Source organism: Anoplopoma fimbria, chromosome 21, assembly GCF_027596085.1.
Source record: "Anoplopoma fimbria isolate UVic2021 breed Golden Eagle Sablefish chromosome 21, Afim_UVic_2022, whole genome shotgun sequence".
Taxonomy (NCBI): Eukaryota; Metazoa; Chordata; class Actinopteri; order Perciformes; family Anoplopomatidae; genus Anoplopoma; species Anoplopoma fimbria.
Window position 1 is genome coordinate 19,445,022 of NC_072469.1, and position 25,920 is coordinate 19,470,941.

Consider the following 25,920-nt stretch of genomic DNA (forward strand, 5'->3'; position numbering starts at 1 on the left):
TTGTTTTAATTATTATTAAATGATGATGGGACTTCATCTAGACTTAAGTGTAAACGCTGATAATCCAGAAACATTACTCTACTAGTATACCCAATAAGTTATGTCTAATAACAATTGTGTTTACCCATGACATTTTTATCTGAGCCAATATATTTTGCAAACCCGTATGTGCGTGATTGTAACTAACCCTCTAACCTTCTGACACTGTGCACTATAATGTGTTTTTTCTAGGGATATAGTTTTGTGCCTGGTAATCAGCCCACAGGGGACAGTATGTTACATTGATTCTTTGACTTCCAGCAGCTCACAGACATGAATTTCTGATGCAGTTTTTCTTTCTGCCCAAAAAAAAAAAGGGACCAGGCTTAACACTGAAAGATGCATTTATCATTTTTATTGGTTTTGAGTTTATAGCAACAAAACACAAAACAGTAGAAAATGCCTTTGTAGAGTCTCATTCCTTCCCTTTGTTTTAACCATCAGTTCTTTTTTGGTTCCACTCTGATGCCACAGTTAATGTGTGAGTCGGAGGGAATGAGGCCTGAACTAGGATCAGGATCGGTCTTTGGTATGCAGCAGGGATATGAGTAAAATGCTTAAGTTTCATTGTCTCGGGTGTAGCTTTGTGATGATGCAAATCTCACAGTGAGTGGGATATATAAGATTCGTCTGAGAGGAAAGCCTGGGACTTCATGCAGCGAGAGATGAAGGATGGAAAATAGCAGGGGACTCTTCAGACCTCGGGACATTCACCTGTAACAACACATATGAGGGGGGGCCAGTGAGCCACGGACTGAACTGTTTTCAGAAACAGTTCAAATGCATTTATGTCAAAGTATCTGTGCAGTTCTTATGTGTTAATAACATACCATTCTCAGGCAAGATGGCGATGTTGTCAGGGAGGATGCCAGTCTCCAGAGAGAGCTGGGTAAACTTCTGCTGCGGGACGTCACTGGTTCCAGGAGTGCGACCTGCAAACACAAAATGAGTTACTATAAACATCAACCAATTCCTGAATACAAACATTGCAGTGGTGTGACAGAAGCAGACTTACTGTAAAGCTTGTTGAGGACCTCGGACACTCCGTTCTTTGTCTTAATAGTGTGGACCAGAGCGTAGTCATCATAGATAACGTCGACAATCTGCATGTCATTGTCGTTGCTCCAAACTGATGAAAGCAGAAATAGATGGGTCATGCTGCTGAATGGCTCTGTTTGTGTCTCTTCTGTGGGATAGCTTTTTTTTTTGTTTGCGCTCTACTCACTCTGGCTGTGGAAGGTGAAGCGTCCGGGAGTTTCGGTTTTCTTAGCAAGGTGAGTCATTCTCCAGCAGGTACCATCAGCACTGAATAAGATTAAATAGGTCCATTTATTTATTTAATTATGTCTTTTACAGAAGAATCATCAAGTTGTTTTTATTCAAAGGTAAAGTTACATAATCACTCACTTCAGGTTGGCATAAGAGAGGTCTAGGTCTCCTGCAGTTGGCACCAACATGGCAGTGCCCATCTTCATCCCTGCCTTGTTGTTCACAAACCACTGGGCATTAGTGGCAAAGCCAACAATATACCACTTGCCTGCCATCTAAAAAAAAAAACAGAAGGAGAACAAAGGCGATGAAAGTTATTCAATCAAAGTAAAATACCTGATTTATCTTGACTGCAACACATGTAGTACACAACTCCTATCTTCCATTTAAACCATTTTTAAACATACAGTCTGCTTCATTAAGGGATTCCATGAAACACATTAACCCACCACAGATACTTATACTTCTTCTTTACTCTATTCCCTAGTGTGTTTTGTAGCTTTTAACCTTACATATGATTTGCAGTGGTCTTGAATTAGTAATACTTGTTCCTCTTTCTTACCTTCTCCAGGTCAAAGTCTGTTACAGGCGTGACTTCGGCGCAGGCAGCCACCACACACATCAGGGCGCCCAGCATCCTCAGGAGTGTGTTCCTCATGGCTTCACCTTTTGTGTTCTGGGCTTCAGCAGCGGTGAGTGAAGTATCAGGGAGAAGTGAAGTGGAGAAGGGCAGTGGATGCTCCTTATATCCTGCAGAGTCCTGCTCCCCATCCCCTCCTCCTCCTCTTTCTGTCTCCTCCCCTGGCCTACAGCTAGCTTTTGCATTAAAAAAACTCTTCGGCCTCCACTCACTGGCATGCAAATCACTGCTGTTACACAACTGGCACGTGTGGATGGAAGAGGTGGGAGGTGAGAGGGGAAGAAAAGGGAGAGTGGGTACATAATAGGGTTCTTTTAACACCCCTCCCTTTACTCCCTCCTCCCTCCTCCATCACAAATGCCTGTGCATGCCTGGACTATCAAGCTGTTTGGTAAGAGTGCAAAAAAGCTAAAAAAAAAAAAACAAATAAGAAAAAACTGTTTAGAGTAACATTTGCTAAACTTAAGCATGCCTGAAAAAGGGGTAAAAAATCTTTATGAGAAATAAACTCCACTCAAATTCAGATAAAACTTTGAACTTTCTGGATATAACAAAACAATTGTAACCTCATGCAATGCAAAACCCAATGTGGCCAAGACATGTTTACTATTTATCATTATAACCTATGTTCCTTATGGTGATGTGATTGTTCTTTTCAGTTTCCTTAATAGTTTCATAAATCGTAAAAAAAAAACGTGAGTCATTTAAGTCTTGTAACATCGGAGTGAGAAGAAGAGTTGGATGAACTAAATCATCTTGTTTGGCATAAAAAGTTGCATAAACCTCTGCTTTATGTGATAAATAATATCCCCCTTAATCCAACACTGTTCAGAATTTGGATGATCTACAGTATGTAATTTGTAATGTGCTGATTGACTGAACATGTGAATTCTTCAAAATGTATTGATGGACTCATCAGAGCTCCACTTTCAAAGCAACTGGACAAGCACAAACTTGCTATCAGCTGGTTATGTAACACACAGACACAGAGGTGCTGGGTGGAGAGCTGGGGGCAGCGGTAAGAAGCCCATTTGGCAACTTAGTTTTGTAACTAAACTCTCTCAACCCTTTGTGTGCTCCACATCAGACAACCCCCCCCCAATATTTTGTGTCCACACACTCTGGAAGTTAAATCTTTGCATAGAAAGAGCCCATGAGATAATGCCCATTGTGTATTTTTTTAAACTGAAAACATTTGCAAAAAGCTTGACTGTGCTCCATTTTGTTTTATTCAGCTATATCTCGCAATATTTCAGGTTTTACAATATTAAGACCTTGTTGCAGTCTTTTGTTAACTTTTTTCTTTTTTGCTGATATTGACGTTTTTAAATGATATAATCCTCAGATATTCTCATGTGAACTGTGGAACACTGCAGGGCTGGATCTGTCTGTTGCTCAGCTCTGCCTCCTCAGCATGTGGGGACACAGTCTGTGTAACAAAGAGTGACATGTTAAATTACATAGAAGCGGTGCTGCTGATGTAATCAGGGATTGGAGATTGAATAACATGTTGTTGACTGAGTTTAAATAATTGACCTGAACTGAACCCAACACATGAACAGCCTGCAGGAGCAAATGTGAAAAGTGTTTGGAAAGGGTTCGGGAAGGTCATTGGTTTCCTTCAAGCTGCTCCCAACCTATTTTGCTCTCTCTCTCTCTCTCTCTCTCTCCCATGATATAACAGCATAGAGAGAAATATCCGCTCTTACAGCATTCATAATAAAGCAACACATTTAGGAAATGTAATAGATAGTCCATTCAAAATATATCCTATCAACACCAACACAATAGTTCTAATCAATTCCATTTACCTACCATAATCTTAATTCAGATACAATTACTGTACTGTAATCTTTCTTATTGGCATTGCCACACGAACATGTCTACAGCTTTGACACCCCCTAGTCATACCATTAAAAAGAAATTACAGAACATTCAACACATATTACAAAGAAACAGCAGGAGAATACATTTTTCATTCAGCACCAGCACACAGCAGAAGCGCAGCTGTAAATGTGATGATCGACATGTAATGCACTAAAACCAGTGGACCATGAGTTAAAGTGAATAGGTTGAAATGCATGAAACAAGTCTTGGGCACTACAGAGCATGGACAAGATTCTGAGTGTACTGCAGTGTGCAATGACCTGTGGAAATACCCCATATACTTTACATTAAGCCTGTGAGCTACATTGACAGCTTAGAACTGGAAATGATTTGATGCTTCCTTCAGTTTCCAGAAAAACCTTCTTAATTGAAAGTGGCATTTTACACGTGTTTTCGCAAAATGTGTCAGCTGCTCCATTCACCCTTTTTATTAGTCTTATAATTATCACACTTTTTCATTATATCAAAGAATTCTGGCTATCTGTTATTGTATTACACATTAAACTTACTGATTACATGGTCCTGGTCCACAGTCCCACAGTGACCTAGGGAAAAAAAGAACACAGACCTATTTAAAAGCAGCTGAGTATGCAGGTGTGTTACTACATTGTAATCCTTAAAAATCTCCTTAATGCAATGGAGATCTCTTCAAGCTAGATTTTGTACTTTTCTCCGACTTAACATGCAATCTTACATTTAACATTGCATTTGTTAATAAAGTTTATTTCATTTTATTGGTCAGGTGGACTTGGACGTACTGTAGGTGGGGAAGGGGAAGAGGTAAGCCAGCCCCAAACCCTGTTTTTCAGCAAGCTGCTCAAACTTGGTCAACATAGGCTCGGACAGATTGTCTACAGACCTGCCTGCAAACAGAGCACAAAAACAAACATTACAACATTACAAATGCATTTTCAAACATACAGTGCCTTCTCAATTTACCAGAGAAAAAATAAGATCAGGACCACCACCTGCCTTTTAGATCTGAAATACAAAAGCAAGGCGACATGGCTGATGAACCCACCGTAGAGCTTCATGGTGATCTTGCCCCGTTTCTGGTAGTACATGATCGCATAGGAGTTGTAGTCCGTCTCTCCAATCACTATCTCAGTGTCCAGCTCAGGACGATTTCCTAGTGGACAAAACATGCTGCATTGCTCTATAATTTATCAATAAATGCTTAATAAGGGAGTCACTGACCTTTAAGTTTTAGCTTGCCTGGGGTTGGTGTTTCATTGTAGACCTGTAATATCTCCCAACACTGGTGGCTACTGAGGAGAGAGGAGAAAGGTTTGTGTCAGGTGAGACATTTGATGAAACAGTCTGTAAAAACAGGCATTATGGTTCACAACCATGTCTTTAAAACATTTGAAAACCCTCATAGAATGCTATTCTTTCATCTAAAACAATATGAATGGATACATAATCTTCCTCTCAAACATATTTGTCTTATTAAAATCACTGTGTGGTTTTCACGGTTTTCATGTACATTTGATGTTTCACAATCTAACCACATATTTCATAATCTAACCACATTTCTCAGCCTCAGGCCGAGCTTTTTAATGTTGCATGACAAGAAGGACCAATAAAAAGTTTTCCTATGCGTGGGCCAAATAGGATTTACAAGCTCAAATCACAACAAAGATATCACAGAATGTCCTACAAAAATAACAAAACACATGAGTTCCATTTCAATTGTGTATTGAAAAAATCATCCTGTCCTGGAATTTCTGCAAATTCCAGGACAGGATGATTTTTTCAGATGATGAGGGAAAGCTGATGGGTTTAACTGTTCTACCTCCTTCCTGTTTTCGAGGATACACAAATCTACTCAAACACATGTGCTTGAGACTTGAAGTAGAGAGATATGTGGTATTCCCCCCCCATCTGCCGATAAACCATGGTATTGAAGAGACACAGTGAGCTACATGCATAGTATGTATAGATACTGGTACTGACTGTCGTGTTTTGGTGCTCACAGACAGTGTTTGGTCGGTGGAAAGCGAGAGGGTCATGACTGTAGGCTCCACCTTGGTTCCATGATTCATCAGGTAGGAGCATTTGGAGGCAGTGTTTAGCAGGTACCATGTTCCTGCCATCTGCACATACACAACACATACAAGCAGGATCAAAACAGGGACAGAGGAAAAAGACAGATTTTCAGCCTTACACACAATATTTTTGTCACTCAAAAACTCCCTTATTGCCTCAAACACCATATTGACACAATTACACAAGCATGACCACTATGACTGCCCCCACACTAATCTATGAATAAGCATGCTTCTTTCTTTTAAGGCCCTGGAAAGATACTCCAAAGCTCACTTACCTAATGTTTTCCTCAAATTAATGGTAGTTTATATTTTTACTATTCTGTTGAGGTAATTCTACTTCCACTGATTTATTTTTGTAAATCTTTTTGCTTGTGTTATTGGGACATGATGGTACATGGAGAAACAGAATCACACTGTCAGTGTGCAAAGGTCAGATAACTTCACTGTAAACTATTGCTATTAAGTTGTGGCTGCATTCCACTACCTGGAAACAGTGTTTTCTATATTAATTTATCAAAATATTTTAGGAATATTTTTCCAGCCTTGTAACCAAAAAACTCTGAATGTGACTTAAAAATGGTCACTATTTGCCAAACCATATGAATATTAGACTCTCTACCTTTCTAGTTTTGTAACATGATTTAGAGGCACAAACAAGGGGAGAAAAAGCACTTAATATACAAACATAGAAATAATACACACGTACTATAGTTTATATACTCCACCCCTCCCTCCAGTTTCTTTTTTACCTGTTGTATGTTGATGTTCTGTGCAGCGGGGCTCAAGTCAATAGGGTTGACCGTTGGCTTCTTATAAGGTCGTCTGGTGGGTCGCGGTCGACTTACAGCCCCCCCTACAGCCTCAGTGGAACCCCACAGACACACGCACATCAACACCACCACTGGCAACATGCAACGCCATACTCCAGCCATCCTAGCACTTACAATGATACACACCAGAATCAGTTCCTTCTCCTATAGGATTGCTCAGGTCCCCGTATTCTAAATTTTATTTTTCTAAGCTTATTTCTTCTTTAGTTACCTTTTTTTCCGTCCACTCTGTCTCTGTCTGCAGTCAACTATTCCTAATCTGCTTCACTCAACCTCAAACAAACAGACACAGAATAGATGCATAAACAGACAGAGAGGGGGGGACAAACAATGTGAAACAGAGGATGGTCTGTTTAGTTAAATATTAACCTGGTTTACTGGCAGAGATGAGGCCATGCTGCAGTGTGTTCATCTGAAGGAGGCAGCTATAAATTCTTATCACATACTGACTTAAAATCCAATGAACAAAAAATTGTGCATGTATTCACAATTTACCATTCAACTATACATTATTCCTTATACATATAAAACAATTTAATCTGTAAATGTGGCCCCAGACTGAAAAACACACAAAGCAGCAATGTCATAACTTCCTGGGTTTTGCAATCTCTACGGACAAAGATGTCTTATTTATTCAGGTCCAGGGTAATTTGACATTTTTTTTGACATTAGAAATGTGGAGGTAAAACTGAGACTTTCCTTCCCGCTCTGTTTTGTGCTTCACAGAGACTTTGGTGTGTGGAATGATAACGGACTCTATGCCAGAGCTGGCAGGCTACAAGCTGTTCAAAGTGGATTGTGACACGAAGCTCTCTGGCATATCGAAAGGTGGAGTAATCAGTTTTTTATACCAACATGGGCTGGTGTTACAATGTTGCAGTGATTCTGCGGAACTGTTCTCCTGATTTGGAAAATCTTTTTTCATCAACCGAAAAAAAACCTTCTATTCCCCCTGCAAGTTCACTTCATTCATACTGGTCGGTGTTTATTTTCCACTGCAGCCCAATGTGCAGGAGGCAAATCTTATGCTAGCCGATACTGTGTTAAGAGCTCAACCTGGACTCTTTAGTTATTGTCCTTGGTGACTTTAACAGAGGTAATCTCAGCCATAAATTCCCCCAATACATAAAGTCTCTTAAATGCTCTACCAGAGAGAATAACACTTTAGAGCACTGTTAAAGCACATCAGCGGGGCCTATAACGCAGTCCCTCGCGCTGTGCTGGGATTAAAACAGTGGACCAGTGAAGCTATGGACGATCTTCAGACGTGCTTGGACTGTACAGACTGGGTTGTTTCCAGAAATGCTAGCAACATTCTGGATGTGTACACAGAGGCTTTTAGGTTGTACATAAGCTTCTGTGAAGACAGCTAATGACGGCACCAGGGTGATTGATAATGACAACAAACTCTGATTCACAGCTAAGAATGCAAAAGGAAGAGGCATTTAGGAGTGGGTACAAGGACAGGTTTAAAGAGTCAAAATACAGGCTAAGCAAGGCTATGAGAGATGCTAGACATCAATACTCTGAAACTTCAACATCAGCTCTTAGCAGATGACTCTGCTTGTGTCTGGAAAGGTCTCACACAGATTACCAAATCCATGAATGATTTACGCACGCCAAACAACCTGAATGTTTCACTGTCACTTTTAGAACAATGGGACTGTCCAAACCCCATCCACTAGCTCCCCCACCTCAGCAGGGACCAGTACCTCACAACCATTCCTCCCAGAGCCCCCACCACCACCACCACCACCACCACGACAATGATTACTTTGGGGATTCTGAGAGGGATGTAACTGACTTTTTTAAAAGACAGAATCCCTGCTCAGCAGCCGGCCCAGACTCAGGCTACATCTACACTAATATGTTACTAGGATACTAGCACGCCTGAAAACGAATATCACATGCCTATTCACGTACACTGAGCATGCGGGTGCCGGTGTAAACAGGAAGTAGATTGGTTGCTTAGTTACAGAAAATACAACAGAGTATTCTAGTAGTCTTTAATCATAAAACGTAGTGCTTGATACTTAAGATCTTCCTCTAAAATCTTCCTCTATATACTCAAACAGACACATTTTTGGGGAAGTTTTAGAATTTGTATTTTTCACACTTGTTTAGCTTCAGCCACCGGCTGCTTCACCCCGGTGTGTGAAGGAGAGGTACCGCAGGTCCTTCCTTCCTGCTGCTGTCAGGTTGTACAACCAACTCTGCTCCCAGCAGACCACATGACCCATGTGCAATACAATACACTGTGCAATTATAGCTTTAATAGTTTTTCTCTCTGTAAATATAATATTTCAGTTATTGTTGATTTTCTACTGTTTTTTATTGCTTATTTATAATACTTGTTTTTTTATTTAATTTTAATTTTTATCTTGTCTTTCTTTTACTATGTCTCTTGTGTGCACTTTACCCTATGCTGCTGTAAGCCTGCAAATTTCCCCACTGCGGGACTAATAAAGGATTATCTTATCTTATCTTATCTTATCTTGTTTACAAGCTCGCAGGCTGTCATTTGTTGTCTTCCGGAAAAGGGTCACGTGATAGGGGCGTGATGAATCAGGGAAGGACACGTCGTGACTGCTAAGACCCAATCAAGTAGACAACGTGGTTCTTGACATCATCGTTTCAAAACATATGCAGTTATGCCTGTCCACACTACGAGGTAACCCCAGAGTTTTCAAACTCACCTGGCTTTGGTAGCATTTCTAAACTCATTTTTTCGGTGCTCTAAAACTCTGGAGTAGTGCAGACACGCAAAGATATGCGTTTTTAAAAATGGAAATGTAGTAATGTGGATGTAGCCTCAGACTCTATATGTCCACCCTGAAGCACTATGCTGATCAGCTTTCTCCAGTGCGCAAACACATTTTCAACACCTCTCTGGAGACATGCCATATACCAGCCTGCTTAAGACCTCCATTCTTCCCTGTCCCCAAAAAAACATGGAACAAAGGGCTTCACAACATCAGACCTGACCTCTGTGGTTATGAAGTCTTTTAAGAGATTTGTCATGTCCCAACTCAAAATCCTCACCGACCCTCTCTTGTACTCTCTGCTGTTTGCTACAGAGCAAAGATGTCCAAGAAACCAAGGCCAAGAGCAGCCTCACCCGCCAATATCACACCATGTGACTCTTCAGTCAACACTGTGTAGTTCTTAAACAGGCCCTATTATGCTATTTTCCAGGTGCATATTTTTAGCTCAAATTACAGTTACAACATGTTTAGATGCGTTAATGCTCATAATCCGCCTTATTTTTCTCATCCTGGCTGTCCTGCAGCACCTCTTCTCACCCTCTCTCTGAAATGCTCAGATGTAGCGCTTGCTCCTCCCTCCAGAAAGCAAAGTCTGCCCTGATTGGTCAGCTAGCCCGCTCTGTTGTGATTGGTCAACGTTTCACATTTCACATTCTTCCCTATTACATACATAAGGTCAATATTTTAATGCATTTTTATATATTTGTTTTTCAGATTTTATTGTATATTACATATTCTTAATTTTTTAACATGTTATTATACTGTTGCACTGTTTAATGTTATGCACCAATCACCAAGTAACATTTCTAGTATCAGTTATCAGTACTTAGCAATATGCCATTTCTGATTCTGACATGAAGACATTCACAATTTCAGTTTTGAATCAAAATTACCAGCTCAACAAATCGTAGTGAATAATAAAAACAAGTAATACAGTGACTTCTTTTTGCGAAGTATCTCAATTGAAGAAGCTGATGGTCTGCAGTTTGAGTTTATGTGAATAATGTACAGTATGTTTTGTATATGGACGTTCCTTCAGTATATATATCCACTGTCACTTACAAGAGACTGAGCTTAATTCTTTGCCAGTTTAATAAACACAAGGATGTGCTCTTCCATTTCAAATTCAATAATTAAGACACCTTTCCCCACAGAAAGCTTCTCACTTGCAAACCTGTTTAGGTCAAAACCATGGAATGGCATTTAGGTGGTCCTTCATTTTGCGTCCTAAATGGACTTGTTTGAAGTGAAACTTCATAGTGTTTTCAGTCCAGGTACTACTCCTTCCCCTCCATGTCAGGTTTGATGTCTTCTCTGGGTTTAAACGTGAGGGCCACGCTGTTGATACAGAACCGCTGGCCAGTCGGATCTGGTCCGTCATCAAACACATGACCCAGGTGGGAATCACACTGCAATAGACAAACGCATTAAAGTCATACACTAACCAAAAATACAAATATGAGTCTTGTATTTGAAGAAATTTGTAAAGGAAATTCTGAAAGTATTAATGAATTACATATTTTGCTATATAAAAATACTGCACAAAAAGCTATATTGGCAACTAGACTAAGCAAACTGAACTTTGGCTTCATAGTTTAGAAAACAAAAATCTCACATTTTTACAAAGAACCTCTGTCTCAGCACTACCCAGGCTGTTGTCAGGGCGACGAATGATGGAGGCATGGCTTTCATCCCGCTCCCATGTCCCATGAGCCTCTTTGAATGCAGGCCAGCCCGTCCCCGAGTCATATTTTGCCTCTGAACTTTTAAGACAGGAAGGAACATTAGCGCATTGAGCATCTGCTAACACATTTCTATATAAACATGGAACACTAAAATTCTCTCCCGGCTGTCAGAATAAAAACGTGATCATACAGTAGAATTGAATAGAATTATTTTATTGTCATTGTACAAAGTAGAATAAAATACAGTAGAAATCATGACGGTGCATACACATAAATCCAACAGTAATAGAAAGCAGGAATATACAGTACCAGTCAAAAGTTTGGACACACCTTATTCAATGGTTTATCTTTATTTTTATTTTTTTCTACCTTGTGGATTAATATTGAAGACATCCAAACTATGAAGGAACACATATGGAATTATGTGGTAAACAAACAAATGCTCAACAAACCAGAATGTTTTATATTTCAGATTATATTTAGAGTTGAATGAGAAGGTGTGTCCAAACTTTTGACTGGTACTGTAAATATGTCATAAATAGAAAATACAGTATGTGCTTTTTCACACATTAACTCTAAGGTCCAAACTGTTACCTGAAAAGTGGACTATCACAGCAGACACAGTGGTACATCCCAACTTCAGAATGGGTAAGGTAGATCCCACTAAAGGGCTGAGAACACACACACACACACACACACACACACACACACACACACACACACACACACACACACACACACACACAGTGTTATGAGCAGATACACATGACTAACAGTTAAATGTTTTTTTGCTTTGTTTTCTAAAGGTTTTTGATGATAATGACTTATGTTTTTTTATTTTTGTTATAACATTCTCTGCATTTGAAGCTGATAGCTTTAAATTCATAAAACACCAGGTTTGTAGCTGGGCAGGTTGAACTTGACACAGCCAACAATAAAGTGAAGAGCAAAGTCCACCTGGAATTGTGCTGATGTATATCAGAAAATGTGTGTCAGGTATAGACAGAGATAATGTAGTTGTACTCACCATCTCAGTCCCTTTCTCTCTGGTGACTACATACTGTTCTGGGGTCAGTTTCTTTTGCCAGTCTGTAGTCTCGTTATAACGGGTGAGTGACCGCAGGCCTGCAGGGAGCAGAAATAACTATGAAGAAGTCACAGAGGAGTTTTGAAGTGCATATTGAACATAGTAGAAGTACATCCTGGTCAATTAAGTATAGTCCAAGTATATCCAAAATGTTTGTTTTCACATGACTTCCAACATAATTAACTACGGGGTAACATTTCTGAACAGATAATTCTTAAAATTTCACTCAATCCTAACTCCTAAAATATATGAAAAACAGTAGAATTCATTGAAGAAAAAAGTTCCCCAACACCAAATATATTAACCCCTGCAAACCCACTCCTCTTGTTAACCCCAGTCCTTTTTTTTTGCACAAGCAACCTGTAACTGTGTGTGTCCTAATCTCAGTGCTTTGTGAGAAAGCTGCAGCCTGGTGCACACCTGCAGGAGTTCACAGCCTGTAGTACTAGATAGGAGAGTAAAACGCCTGAAGAACGGATTTGTCAGTAAATCACCCAAACGCCACCTCCAGTACCTTGAGATGTGGAAACAGGACGGATGAATGCCGGGATCCTCCTCGGTGACACCACGGATCTGGCAGTTGCATGCCGAGAAACCACTACGAAGGAACGGGCAACGAAACGAGACATGTTTGCTGCTGCTGCGTCCGTCTAAAGTCAAGTGCTGATATGAGTCCGGAGTTCACGCAGGTCCTCCCCCCCCGGGCTGATCCACGCTGTTTTTTGACCCGGTCAAACATCACACCTCCAGATATATAGGTTAAAGTGGACAGGGTTTGCTGGCGTTTGTTATAACAAGGCAGGTGCAAAGGGCAACTTAATTGTGGAGCAAGTTTGGTTGGTTTTCATTAAAAAAACAAAACAAAAAATGATTTCAATTTATTTATGTAGCCCAATATCAGAAATCACAAATGTTGAACCACATTACAAGTATGTTACACCTATTTCAACAAATCCTAACCTGGTATAGTATTGAGCAGTGAGGTCTTTGTAAACCAGAAGGTATATTGGGAACTCTAACAAAAAATCTGACCCATTTTTCCGAGTGAACTTTATTTGTTACTTAGTAGTATGTCTCCTGACAAAAATATATTTTCCTTCCAATTATCTGACCTCAGTTGAGGCCCAAACATTAATTAACTATGGTGCAGCACCGAGGCGCTGTCTGACCCCACCCAGTTACAACATTGTGAACCCTCTGGGGCAAAGAACCAGGTCAAACCATTGTGTTTAGCTGAGAGGAAGATAAAATGCATTTTTCCTTTTGGTTTGTGGACTCACCAAAATAATCAACAGACAATTTGAATGTTACTCTATGTATGGTCTCCCATACAGCAAATACATATACAAATCAATATCTATAATGCGTCTCAGTAAAATGTCTGGTCACAGCATTAGGTATAACAGTATTTCTACATTGCAGTGTTGGTCTATATTTATTTCTTTAAAATGATCCCCATTAGCTGATACCAATGGCACCAGCTAATCTCCCTGAAGTCCAAAATCTATATGGTCTGGTATTGCACAGCAGCAGGAGAACTGTCTGTCAGCAGGCTTCCAGGCTGGTGCATGAGGTCAACTATGTAGCGGCAGGGCTTTGAAGAGCGCTCATTCCTGGAGGGATTCCCATCGAAGAGGAGTACCTCGTTCCAGGCCCGATTGTACTCGCCCCTGACGAGTGTGCAGCTCATCCCGATGCAATCAGCCAGACACTGAAAAGCAGAAGGGAGGAGAGAGGTCGGGATATTATCATTAGGAAACAATAATTGGAGGGAACAGAGAGGGTTATAATAGTGATACTTTAAGTCAAGGATGGGGAGAACTTATAGAAAAGGGCTGAAAGATGTGGGTGAAATGTAAGTCTGGAAAAAAAGGGATTGCTACGGAGGGGAAAAACGCTGATGACGCTGTGTGGTAGCCAGGTCAGTGGTACCTTGAAGAGAAGTGCCCTATGGCAGTAGATTCCCCTGTTGATCAGACCGATGGGAACAACATTAGACTGAAGCAGAAACTTGAGCTCGCTGAGGTGTAGCAACCATGGGAATTCATGCAACTTTTCCATCTCCACAGCTCCGCCCATGGCTTCACTCACCAGCCTGGAATTTAAATCCATGCACACAAAACCAATTACAATAGAGGAACCTTCAAATGTGTGGTGTAATTGTTTTACATTCTCAAAGGCTCACAGTGGTTTATCTCTATAATGCTGTTAAATGCCACTTGTGTCATTTTTTATGAACCATTACTAAAGTTGTTTCAAACGGTTCAAATTGGTTCAAACACTGGCCAATCATATAATATGAGATTATTTCCTTCCCTATTTGAAGTGACATCTCTGCATGTTGGTTATGTGTTGCATTAATCCCCTTACCCGGCCAAGGCAGCACACTGCTCTCGTTCATCACTTAGTGAGAAAATGGATTCTTTGGCCTCTTTAAGTAGAACCTGCAAAGAGACGTCTTCCATCATCTTCCACGGTTTCTCTGTATGAGACTCAGGCTGGGTCTCATCTTTCTGTTTGTCATCCTCTTTCTTCTTCCTGTATTGACAGACATTTAAAAATAGTTATAAATCGGTGTATTATAACTATACAAAGAAGCAAGATTAAATTTGTTCAATAATTAACCCTACGAAATAAACCCAAGAGCCCTACATTTGGAATTAACATCCCGTCACAGTCTCTGCAGTGACTCAGATTTTTCCCTGTGTTTTGCCCCCTCCAACTGTGCATGTCTGTCTAACCACACATACGTCTAATTTCTCTTAGAACATATTTCCTCGTTTCCTATCTCCTCACATATTTTCCTTGCGTCTCTCCATGCATCCCTGGTGGGAAAAAGAAGCAAGTGAGGGAAAGTGCATCTCAAGTTTAGAAACTTGAGATGCACCCCTTTATTCCAAATTGCATATTCGCTCATATATCCACTGTGCAGAGGAGAATAGCCAGAAAAGTACGCTGTTTTGAATACTGCAAAGTTTGATCGAACGCAGTGGGACAACCTTGTATTTTTTGGCATACAGCACTATGTATTGGGACATACTAAAGCTTTTTCTGGCATACTAAATATGGTAATATGGGTATTGAAACTCATACATGTCTATGTGGCGCTCCTCTCCCGGCTCCGTCCTGGCGTCCAGTTACAACTGATTACCCACACATGTCTTTCATCATGCTCATCACTCTGCAGTACATCAACCCTGGTTCTTCACTCACACTTTGCCAGATTGTTGCTGCAACCACAGTGGAAGTTCGTTCTTGGACGCTATGTTTTATGTATTCAGAGTAATGTGCTGTGCTGTTTGATTTCATTGAACTTACCCTGTTTCTTTGTTTTTCCAGAATCATTAGCCTCCATCTCCCCTGCCTGCCTGCCTGCCAGCAGCCTTGTTACCATAACCCAGAGCTATTGCAACAGCCATGCCGCCCAGGTCAGCAAAGCTCAACCTCTCACTGTCCTCATCACCTTTGCTTCCTACAATAAATCCTTAATTCACACATTCTCAACGGTTCCTTCGTTTGGGTCCACCCATTACTGATCACAACACCAACCAGTATACTATTCCCGAAAGTAAGAGAAGACAAGTGAGTATTTGAAGAATCAGTAAGTATCCTCATCCGTCATATACACAGACACTCTCACCTTGGTGTTCTGCGGTCTCTCTTGCTGCTGGTGTCTGTTTCTGATGGGTTGCTGTGCCTCCCTTCTGGTGCATCCACAGTCTCTCTGCCACAGAAGGATGAGGATAAAAACAATAATTAACTAAACACAGCACTGTTATTCTATTTTTCACTGTTCTTCTAGTATTTCTTCAGTTATCCCTATATGTGTATAATATTTAGTAATGCGCTGTATGTACATTTATGTATGTGTGTCAGAGGGATCCTATTTTTTCTTGTCTCTTAAATTGTTTTGCTAGTATCAAAGAGAATATATGCATTCAACACAGGTAGACAACCCATATGAGCCCAAATACATAACACGCATAAGTAACAACAATATGTTGCTGTCTTTCATTTCTGCACATATTGTATGGACTTCACAAGAAGTTATTTTCTCTGCTATTTTAAAATTACGGCTAAAACTATTTTAATTTAATGACTGCAAAACTAGTTGCTAGTCTACACTCTAATGTTCTTGAGATATTATGCAAACAAACCCGGTCAGAGTAATTATACTATAAGTTATACAATGCACAGCGTTTTAACAGGAGATAGAGGAAATGAACAGCAAATCTTAAATTAATTCTAGTTGCTTTATAAAGTTAGAAAGTTAAACTTGGGTCATACATAGCCATGGATGAGACCATGGACGGATTACATAACACACTGCTTAAGAATTCCTGTGAGTGTACTAGAGGTACACTGAGGGGGAACTGCTCCCTTTGGCAAAGTTAATTCATCAAAATGCTGGAAGCTTTTGGGAGCATTAGTGTGTGTAAAAGTAGAGCAGTGGTAAGATAAAAGGACTCCCGTGTGTGTGTGTGTGTGTGTGTGTGTGTGTGTGTGTGTGTGTGTGTGTGTGTGTGTGTGTGTGTGTGTGTGTGTGTGTGTGCGTGTGCGTGAACAGCCTATAATAAGTATAGTATTTGTTTTAGTGTGTGTGTGTGTGTGTGTGTGTGTTTGTGTGTGTGTGTGTGTGTGTGTGTGTGTGTGTGTGTGTGTGTGTGTGTGTGTGTGTGTGTGTGTGTGTGTGTGTGTGCGTGTGCGTGAACAGCCTATAATAAGTATAGTATTTGTTTTAGTGTGTGTGTGTGTTTGTGTGTCAGTTAGTGTGCATGTGTAGTATGTGCAGGCATCCTGATGGCTGTGCATGCATGTGCATGATTGTGCGCGTAAGTCCATTAGTCTAAACACAAAGGCTCTTTTAGTGTGAGTGTGTTGCCATCTTAAAAAAATGGGATCATTTACCCTGAGAGGCCACACTAACAGAGCACACTGAAGGCAACGGAGAGAGGGGGGGGAAAGTGGCCCACTGGATTGGAGCAGGCGAGGGGAGGGTGATAGTAATCTAGCAGCCAGAATAAATTGTACCGACTTCATGGTGTGGCCGGTAGTTTAGGAAACTTGCCAAGTCTCAGTCAATGCTCTACCGACATCTGTGTGGTTGTTCTTGTTAGTTTTACACTCTGTCTTTGTGTAAGAGGCCCAGTTTGTCTCAGCTTTGGGAGTTACTGGATATATTATCAAAAACCTCTGTTGTCTAAACTTAAACAGGCCCTATTATGCTATCTTCCGGGTGCATATTTTTATCTCAAGTTGCACTTACAACATGTTTACATGCGTTAATGCTCATGATCCGCCTTGTTTTCTCATCCTCGCTGTCCTGCAGCACCTCCTCTCACCCTCTCTCTGAAATGCTCCGTTGTAGCGCTTGCTCTTCCCTCCAGAAAGCAAAGTCTGCCCTGACTGGTCAGCTAGCCCGCTCTGTTGTGATTGGTCAACATTTCACATTTCAAAAAACTCTTCCTCTGGAGCTTCAGCTCCGTCTCTCTCTTTTGTCGTTTGAAGGCCAAACTAGCCGAAAGGAGTTTTACGTCACTTCCATAACATTGTGATCTCATAATTTTACGGAAGTAAAGGAGAGAATTCAATGGAGCCGTTTCAGGCAGCTCAGGAGCTTCTGAGGGGGAGGGTAACTCCTTTTAGTCGTGGACTTCAGGTTTAACACTCTACGGACCTTTTACATGTAAGAAATATATATAACACACTAAAGAAGAGGGAAAAATGGACAAGCATAATAGAGCCACTTTAATTAATAAAAGAAAATCAGGAATACATACTCTGTTGCTGTATTGACAACAATGATGGGCCGTTGCTCGTTGACAGGCTGCTTGGACAGTTCCTCTAAAGTCAGAATCCTCTGACCTGCAGGGACCTAACAGAGAGAGACAGAAAAATAGATGTGATGTGCAAGACATGTCAAACTGTCCTTTGCTACAGGATTTTTTGAGATTTGACAACTGTTAATTAATTTGATTTGGTTCACATTCCTTTAATTTACCTCTGTTTCACATGCATTGTAATAGTGTAGATACAAACACACACCTTCCCGGCGTCATAGAAGCCATCACTAATGAGGTCAGTGGAGGCCAAATTACCGGTCAGGCTGTATTTGACAGACAAGTTGGAATTAAGCAGGCTGATCATGGCCAATCTGCTGAAACTGCTTTTTCGATTCACTGATTGGTTGATTTGCTGAAGCAATTCCAAGGCACTGAGACACACATAAACAGATATTCAGACATTGATTATAAATATTAGAATGCACACACTAACAAACACACACATATGAACAAAATGACCACTACTTTCTGCCATAGCCATACATAATACTATCATATACTGCCATCTACTGGCTATTTAAGAGACTACTCTAATTTGGCTTCAACACGCTACACCTTTACTGTGTTGTAACTTTAAATCACTTAACCAATACTCCAGTTCTACATGACATGTAGTTTTCTGTCATCTCAGTGTCTTACCCAAATTTGCAGATCTCCACAGCGACGGGCACATCAGTGGCACAGACATTGATAGCCCAGCATGCATTCTGCAACACCTCCTTTTGATAGGTGTGCAGCAAATTGACAAGTGGTTGAAGGCCACTTGCGCTTAGTAGCTATGTACAAGGAGTGAAGTTTAGGTAGTCAAGGAAAGCATATGAACCATTCTTAGACAATTTATAAGAAACTATTGTTTATAATAAACATTGTTTTTTACTTTTATACATGTTAATGTGGGTTAAGAATAAAAAACAGTAACAGTAAAACCAGTATCAGTACCATTAACTGATATTTCCTTTTCTGCAAAACCTTCATTCGCAAACATGAGAACAAGGCATGAGTCTAAACTGTCATTAGACACACACAAACACTAACCTCTGCCCTAGCTTCTGATTCGCAGGCCAACACTGCCAGGCACAGCGTGGTGTTGACCAGGACCTCGGTATCTGTTGACTTCAAGAGCTCCACCAGAGCTTGTATGGCTCCATGTGATAAGACACTGCAGCGGATGACCTCCTGTCCTGCCATGTTGCCAAGTGTGGCAGCAGAATTTCCCACCGTCCTGGGACAGGTTCCATACAGCTGCTGGACAAGGATTTCATGGCCTTCTGCATTGTACACTGCACTACAGATACCACAGAAATGGATGGGAGATTTACTGTAAATCTACAGAGCTGACTATAAAAGCAGTCTCATAACAAAGCATTCAACTTAGAATGTGGGTAATGTGTGTGTTGTTTGTGTGAGTTTAAGGGAAATCCAACATTACAAGTAAGGTCGTGAGGGAATGATTCATGGGAGGTGGAGTTAAATGTCCCGAGAACTGAAGGAAACAGTAATACTGAAATATGATTCCAGACAGTGAGAGACGAAGGGTATAGGGATGATTTGTCGGGGGAATAAAAAGGTGGAAGATAAATGGAGAAAGGGGGAGTAGAAAGGTAGATACAGGAACCATGAGAAGAAAGATGAAGCAATAAATCTTTTGTGAAATGGCGGAGAGAGAGGCACACTGCTCAACTTTAAAATACCACCTCCTTCAAAGCCTCGGTTTAAGAGAATGCAAAAATGTATGTTTTACACGTTTGGCAGCAAGTTGCACATATCATTCATACTTTGTGGCGTACACACTTAAAATATCTTGAAACAGGTAATTGTCTAGGTCCTTTTGAGTAACTAACTGTAAGGGGTGACATTTGCATTATGTAATAAATTGTATGTCACTCACAATGCGTTGAGCTGGTTGCTATTTGTGAGGTTGGAGAGGGCCTGGGTTGCTGCCTCTCTAAGCACCAAACTGTCGTTGCTCAGCAACCGTACAACTGCAGGGATACCACCTAGAAAACACACATAAATCCAACTCATTCACACATCATTGTTTTGAGTGTATTGATGTTAAGGTGCTTGTGTGAATTTGCACGTATGTACCCAGGTCTCTGAAGCTGTCTTTGCTGGCTAGGTGGAAGCTCATGACGGACATAGCCTGGCAGGTAGCTGTTTTCACGCTGATGTCCGCCACGGACAGAAGTTCTACAAGAACTTTCTCCACACTCTGCTCATGCAGCAGTTTGCGATTCTCAGCTACACACAATTAAATAAACACAGAAAACACACACAGATTAACTGGTATACCTTTATGACTTTCAAACCTACTGCTGGAGAGTAAATTAAAAAATATTATCTCTTGTCTCCTTCTGTGCTTACAGCTCTCAGCAACCCTGGCGATGCATTTAACAGCCTTGGACTGGATTTCAGGCGTATTAGGGGTGAGAACAAACTCCATCAGCCTGGTCAATCCTCCAACCTTGTGGATCAGCTGTAAACTCTCACTGTCACTCACACAGTTAGCAACTACCTGTAAGGCCTCAGCATGAAGGTCTCTGAATTCCTGTAAGAAATAAAAAATATAGGTAGGAGACAGAGGATGTAGAGGACACAGGCCTTGAATGGGATAGAAAAGGCATTAGGAGTTAAGGAGAAGTGTTAATTCAAAGGAAAACATTTTCAGCTAATGGTGCAAACACACTGCATATGTAGACCGTTTTAACCCTATCCATATTTGATCTTCTCTTTTTTTATTACGCATAGGACTAAAGGGCAGGATGAAGACATACATAAGAGTTACCACAACAGCATGTGTTCTCTCTCTCAGACACACACACACATACACAAACACCTACCATGTTTTTGAGGATATCCATGAGCTTCTCAAATCCTTGCTCTTCTCTGAAGGTGTTGCATGTATCTTTATCAATGGTGACATTCTGCAGTGTCCTTAAAGCCAAATGCTGAATGACAGGGAAGTCGGACTTCAACAGTTCCAGAAGTGGAGGGATCCCTCCCAACTCATGTACTGCCAGACGACTTTGGTGGTCCTTCATGTATACATTACAACACAGGATACAAAAGTAGAAAAATAATTTTGAAACCATTTGAATTTCACCCATCACAAGACAGTATTTTACAAAACACACTAACTTCTATTTTTCAAATATAAAAAGCTTATAATCGCATAGCCTTGTAACGTCTAGGCTTATGACTTTGAGTCACCTGAACCAGGTTAAAGATGATCTCTAGTGAGTTCTTCCTGACATCAGGGTCTGGACTGGATAGGAGCTGGATTAGAGGTGGCAGGCCCTTGTTGTCAAAGATCTGGACCTTACAGACGAAATCCACTGACAGAGAGGCCAGGCACAGTGTTGCAAACTCATGGACAACTATATCCTCTTGAATAGGAGAGAAAATTGCATTGTTTGTTTCTTTTATTATATCTATTTCTGAGTCTATTTATCTTGAGATCAAAATGACTCACCTTCAAGTGACAGTTTGTCAATGATTGATGGAATGACATCTATTTTTTTCAGAGCAATCCTTACATCACCTTTCAATGGAAATATGAAATAAAGTTAATGTATGAATAACTTATTCAATGAGCAAAACCATCAGTCCCTAAGTCTGTAAGTCAACAAAACAGTGAATTCTAGCTAGTGGACAAATCTCTAAGCACTCGGTTGACTGACAAGCACATATATGATCAAGAAGTTGGTCAATAAATTAACCGGCCAGACAAATCAATTGTACTGTAAGCCACCAAAAGGCTCAAAATGCTCTTCTGCATTGATTTTATGTTGTCTGACACACCGTTGTTGGCCATGCTGCCCAAGGCCATGAAGGCGTTGCGTCTGACCAGCTTGTTGATGTGAGTGATGAGCTGACAGAGAGGCTCCAATGCCCCCAGTCCCAGCAGACAAGCCTTGTTCTCATCTCCTAACAACAGGGGGAGACCATGAGCAGGGAAATTAAGCACTGTGCAAAACAGACCTGAGCGCCTTTGGGCATATATTATGTGTTAGGGAAGTAGTAGCCAAGATAAACACTGCAATGTGATTGAATATAAAACTCAATGGCAGATTAGGAGCTAAAACAGGTGGTGTTGTTATAGTTGTATATAATAATATAACATGTCAGCTCTTGATATATAAAAGCTATGTGGTTTATGATCATAGAATCGAATGTATTAGATGTGTAGATATCATAGGAAATTAGCAGGAAATAAGATAAGTGGTCAGCCACAAGTACATTTTCTGGTTTTCAACTGCATGAAAGCTAATATATACAGGCAGTTTTGCAGTCAGTAGTCTCCTGTACCTTTTTCTGCAAATAAGTGTATTGCTTCACAGGCTTTGACTAGGATGTCCTCCTCTGGGGAACTCAGCAGCAGCACTACTGTTGCTGGAGTTTTGCCCTCAAAGGGTAGTGGCTCAAACTGTGAATGTGAGGAGAGAGGGAGAGATTATGCTTTATATAGTTGATCTCGTGTCAGTATCAGTTCAGACTGTGGGCTTTCATTTCACTCTCACCGTTTCCTTGCATGGAGTCTCGCTCTCCTTCTTCACCTTCTTTCCCATTCTGTCACCTGTAGAGATCAACAAACAGTTGTATAATCTCAGCAGTGTTCACTTTTAAGAAATATTCACTATGGCTTACCTACTTCTCCAAGGACAAGTCAAAACTGCAGGATCACCATGACCAGAAGCACCAGTGTGCAACGTGTTGTGTTGTGGAAAGGGAGGTTGACATCGCGTTGCTAGGCAACCCGTGCCACGTTGACCTTATAAGGGTTAGAACCCTCTGACGTAGTCTGTGGGGAGACAATGATTTTTGAACCTGTAAGATTAAATAAGTTTAATACTATAATTATATTTACCGCCTTTATTTTGAAGCATGCACAAGGTTTACGGATGTCAAACAGTGCTGCTATATATTTTATATTTTTTACATGGAAACATTTTCCATGTCAGGATTTGGAATCACGTTACAACATGCAGTGAAATGTTGAATTGCATCACAAAGAGGTGCAAAACACAATAAAAAAAATAAAAAAAGTGCCAATAAAAAGGACGAGAATAACAACACGTGAGTGCGTGGATAATCCAGTATCTTCCTCAGTTTGTTATTAACCGATCGACTAATAATCATATAACACATTTGCAACAGGAGCTCGGCTTAATCCTCCATAAAAACAACGAAATATTAAAAATGTGTGTGCGTGAGGGAGTGCAGTGTGTCACCCTGCCCACGTGTTTCTGAAATGATGCTCAGATTATTGCAAACGATGAGATGGGGGATGGTATCTATGATAGATAGATAGATAGATAGATAGATAGATAGATAGATAGATAGATAGATAGATAGATAGATAGATAGATAGATAGATAGATAGATGGATGGATGGATGGATGGATGGATGGATGGATGGATGGATAGATAGATAGATGGATAATGGATGATAGATAGATGGATAGATGATGGATGGATGGATGGAGATAGATGGATAGATAGATAGATGGATAGAAGATAGATAGATAGATAGATAGATAGATAGATGATAGATAGATAGATAGATAGATAGATAGATAGATAGATAGATAGATAGATAGATGGATAAATGATAGATAGATAGATAGATAGATAGATAAATAGATGATAGATAGATAGATAGATAGATAGATGGATAGATAGATAGATAGATAGATAGATAGATAGATAGATAGATAGATAGATAGATGATAGATAGATAGATAGATAGATAGATAGATAGATGATAGATAGATAGATAGATGATATATAGATGGATAGATAGATAGATAGATAGATAGATAGATAGATAGATAGATAGATAGATAGATAGATAGATAGATAGATAGATAGATAGATATAGATAGATAGATAGATAGATAGATAGATAGATAGATAGATAGATAGATAGATAGATATAGATAGATAGATAGATAGATAGATGGATAGAGATGATATGGATAGATAGATAGATAGATAGATAGATGGATAAGATGATAGATAGATATAGATAGAATAGATAGATAGATAGATAGATAGATAGATAGATAGATAGATGATTTATTTATTATTATTCATTCATGACGTTTCACAAGAAAATAACAAGTTATCATATTGATATAAAATAAAAAAAAAGACTGCTGTGTGTGTGCGAAAAAGAGTAGCATAGGCCCGGTGGAGGAGGTGGAGGTGGAGGAGGGATGGAGGAGATAGGATAGATTGCAGCTTTGCAGCGAATAGGCCCGGTGGAGGAGGTGGAGGTGGAGGAGGTGGAGCGCAGCAGTCCCCGCAGCGCTCAGCCTGTCACCTCCCCTCCGCCCAGCTGTCACTTGACAGCCGCACACATGCACACCTCTCAGCCGCCGCAGACGGAGCTGCTCACCCGCTGATTTACGTCCAGATAGCCGCTCCTCGGCGTTTTGCTTCAGACTGTGTGTGTGTGTGTGTGTGGGGATGCTAGAGGACATGACAGGATACTCCCCTGTCATCTCTGAGGACCGACACACGGCCGCGTAGGAGGGCTGAGCCGCGACGCTAGTCTGGAGGTAGCATACATGCTAACGGTGGCTAGCTGGTGAAGTCCGGCTCTGCTTTGTGCCGACCCGCTAACGAAGGTCGGGAGGAGGGGGAGAGAGGGTGGGGGTGTCAAACCAGCATCAGTAGTGTGTCATTGTAATAATGTCTGCTAAATCTGCGTGATAATAATAATAATAATTGTTTCATTCCTCATTGAGCTTGGCGCTTTTTGCATCATTTCACACAGTGCAGCTAAGCTAGCAGGCTATATGCTAACGCCAGCTCAGTGAGCTCACATCACAAGGGGGCTGCAGAGAGAGAGAGAGAGACACAGAGAGAGAGAGAGAGAGAGAGAGAGAGTCAAGGAAGGAAGAGAGGTGACTTGTGATGAGGGTGAGCAGTGTTAGCAGCATTAGCTTGAACACGTATCGTTTTTTCTTCTTCTTTTGCTCCTTGTAGTAGGGCCACATCGTCGGATGAAGAGACACGTTTAGGGAGCTGGCTAAATGAATAGTATTAGTGTGATCGAGTCGTGAGCTAGTGGCCACTGTGCCCCCCTACCACATCCCCTCACACACACACACACACACACACACACACACACACACACACACACACACACACACACACACAGACTGCAGTAACCAACCAGGGTTTTTGCTTAAAGATGGCTTCGGCGAGCAGCATTGCCGCAGCTATTGCGAGCAAAACGAAGACCAAGAAGAAGCACTTCGTCGCCCAGAAAGTGAAGCTCTTCCGTGCCAGCGACCCTCTGCTCAGCGTGCTTATGTGGGGAGTCAACCATTCGGTGAGTCAGAGGAGCATGTCTCTGTATGATCCACAGTTATGTCTCCTGTGATATGCCACATTACAACATCCCTATCTGTCAACTGGGAGTCCTTGTGTTGTTGCAGTGGGTCGACACACATGAGGTGACAGCTGTGCAGACCACAATGCTGTCAATGTAAAAATGTGTCTGGCTCCTGGACTCATGCAGCAAATCATTATTTATTTGGTGTTTATTTAAGTCTCTTTATTAAGATTTCCATGTATGCATTGTATGCTCTTAAAATGTGTGTGTATATATATGTGTGTGTGTGTGTGTGTGTGTGTGTGTGTGTGTGTGTGTGTGTGTGTGTGTGTGTGTGTGTCTTCTTTGGCTTCCTGTTGTGCACATGTAGGATAAGCTGCTAGGGGTCTGTGTCATGAAAGAGCAGATCTTCCCATGCGAGACAGCTTATCTCTGCTCTCTTGCTCTTCCTTTGCTGGATATCTGTACTGGGCCAATAC

At 40.8% G+C, this 25,920-nt stretch overlaps 5 protein-coding genes across 6 annotated transcripts in view; 1 reads left to right on the forward strand and 4 right to left on the reverse strand.

Annotated features, from left to right (window-relative positions):
* Positions 1-367: 367 nt before the first annotated feature.
* On the reverse strand, positions 368-3,049 carry ptgdsb.1 (prostaglandin D2 synthase b, tandem duplicate 1). The gene is made up of 6 exons (XM_054622974.1): positions 1,871-3,049; positions 1,447-1,583; positions 1,265-1,344; positions 1,055-1,168; positions 870-971; positions 368-753 (listed from the first exon to the last, which is right to left on the reverse strand). The coding sequence occupies exons 1-6, from the start codon at positions 1,964-1,966 to the stop codon at positions 734-736; spliced, it is 549 nt and encodes a 182-aa protein (XP_054478949.1). The 5' UTR covers positions 1,967-3,049; the 3' UTR covers positions 368-733.
* A 105-nt stretch (positions 3,050-3,154) lies between these two features.
* On the reverse strand, positions 3,155-7,030 carry c8g (complement component 8, gamma polypeptide). The gene is made up of 8 exons (XM_054622973.1): positions 6,928-7,030; positions 6,636-6,825; positions 5,792-5,931; positions 5,033-5,103; positions 4,857-4,964; positions 4,594-4,698; positions 4,345-4,380; positions 3,155-3,377 (listed from the first exon to the last, which is right to left on the reverse strand). Exons 2-8 carry the CDS (start codon positions 6,816-6,818, stop codon positions 3,358-3,360), a joined length of 663 nt encoding a protein of 220 aa, XP_054478948.1. The 5' UTR covers positions 6,819-6,825; positions 6,928-7,030; the 3' UTR covers positions 3,155-3,357.
* A 3,143-nt stretch (positions 7,031-10,173) lies between these two features.
* msrb2 (methionine sulfoxide reductase B2) lies at positions 10,174-12,927 on the reverse strand. Its single transcript, XM_054623165.1, has 5 exons — positions 12,768-12,927; positions 12,194-12,291; positions 11,761-11,837; positions 11,097-11,244; positions 10,174-10,890 (listed from the first exon to the last, which is right to left on the reverse strand). The coding sequence occupies exons 1-5, from the start codon at positions 12,880-12,882 to the stop codon at positions 10,759-10,761; spliced, it is 570 nt and encodes a 189-aa protein (XP_054479140.1). The 5' UTR covers positions 12,883-12,927; the 3' UTR covers positions 10,174-10,758.
* A 292-nt stretch (positions 12,928-13,219) lies between these two features.
* Positions 13,220-22,806, reverse strand: armc3 (armadillo repeat containing 3). Its single transcript, XM_054623203.1, has 18 exons — positions 22,748-22,806; positions 22,617-22,672; positions 22,405-22,522; positions 21,898-22,023; positions 21,569-21,637; positions 21,307-21,482; positions 20,937-21,131; positions 20,461-20,644; positions 20,185-20,337; positions 19,985-20,093; positions 19,132-19,381; positions 18,736-18,872; positions 18,299-18,467; positions 18,034-18,128; positions 15,894-15,977; positions 14,624-14,791; positions 14,186-14,348; positions 13,220-13,964 (listed from the first exon to the last, which is right to left on the reverse strand). The coding sequence occupies exons 2-18, from the start codon at positions 22,662-22,664 to the stop codon at positions 13,758-13,760; spliced, it is 2,451 nt and encodes an 816-aa protein (XP_054479178.1). The 5' UTR covers positions 22,665-22,672; positions 22,748-22,806; the 3' UTR covers positions 13,220-13,757.
* A 1,629-nt stretch (positions 22,807-24,435) lies between these two features.
* pip4k2aa (phosphatidylinositol-5-phosphate 4-kinase, type II, alpha a) overlaps positions 24,436-25,920 on the forward strand; it is a 30,060-nt gene continuing 28,575 nt past the window's right edge. Inside the window, exons 1-2 of one of the 2 annotated variants that reach the window (XM_054622608.1) lie at positions 24,436-24,728; positions 25,298-25,438. In XM_054622608.1, the coding sequence (XP_054478583.1) occupies positions 25,298-25,438 (141 nt within the window). In that variant the 5' untranslated portion in view covers positions 24,436-24,728. The remainder of the gene's footprint in view (positions 24,729-25,297; positions 25,439-25,920) is intronic. The other variant, XM_054622609.1, reaches the window with a different exon arrangement.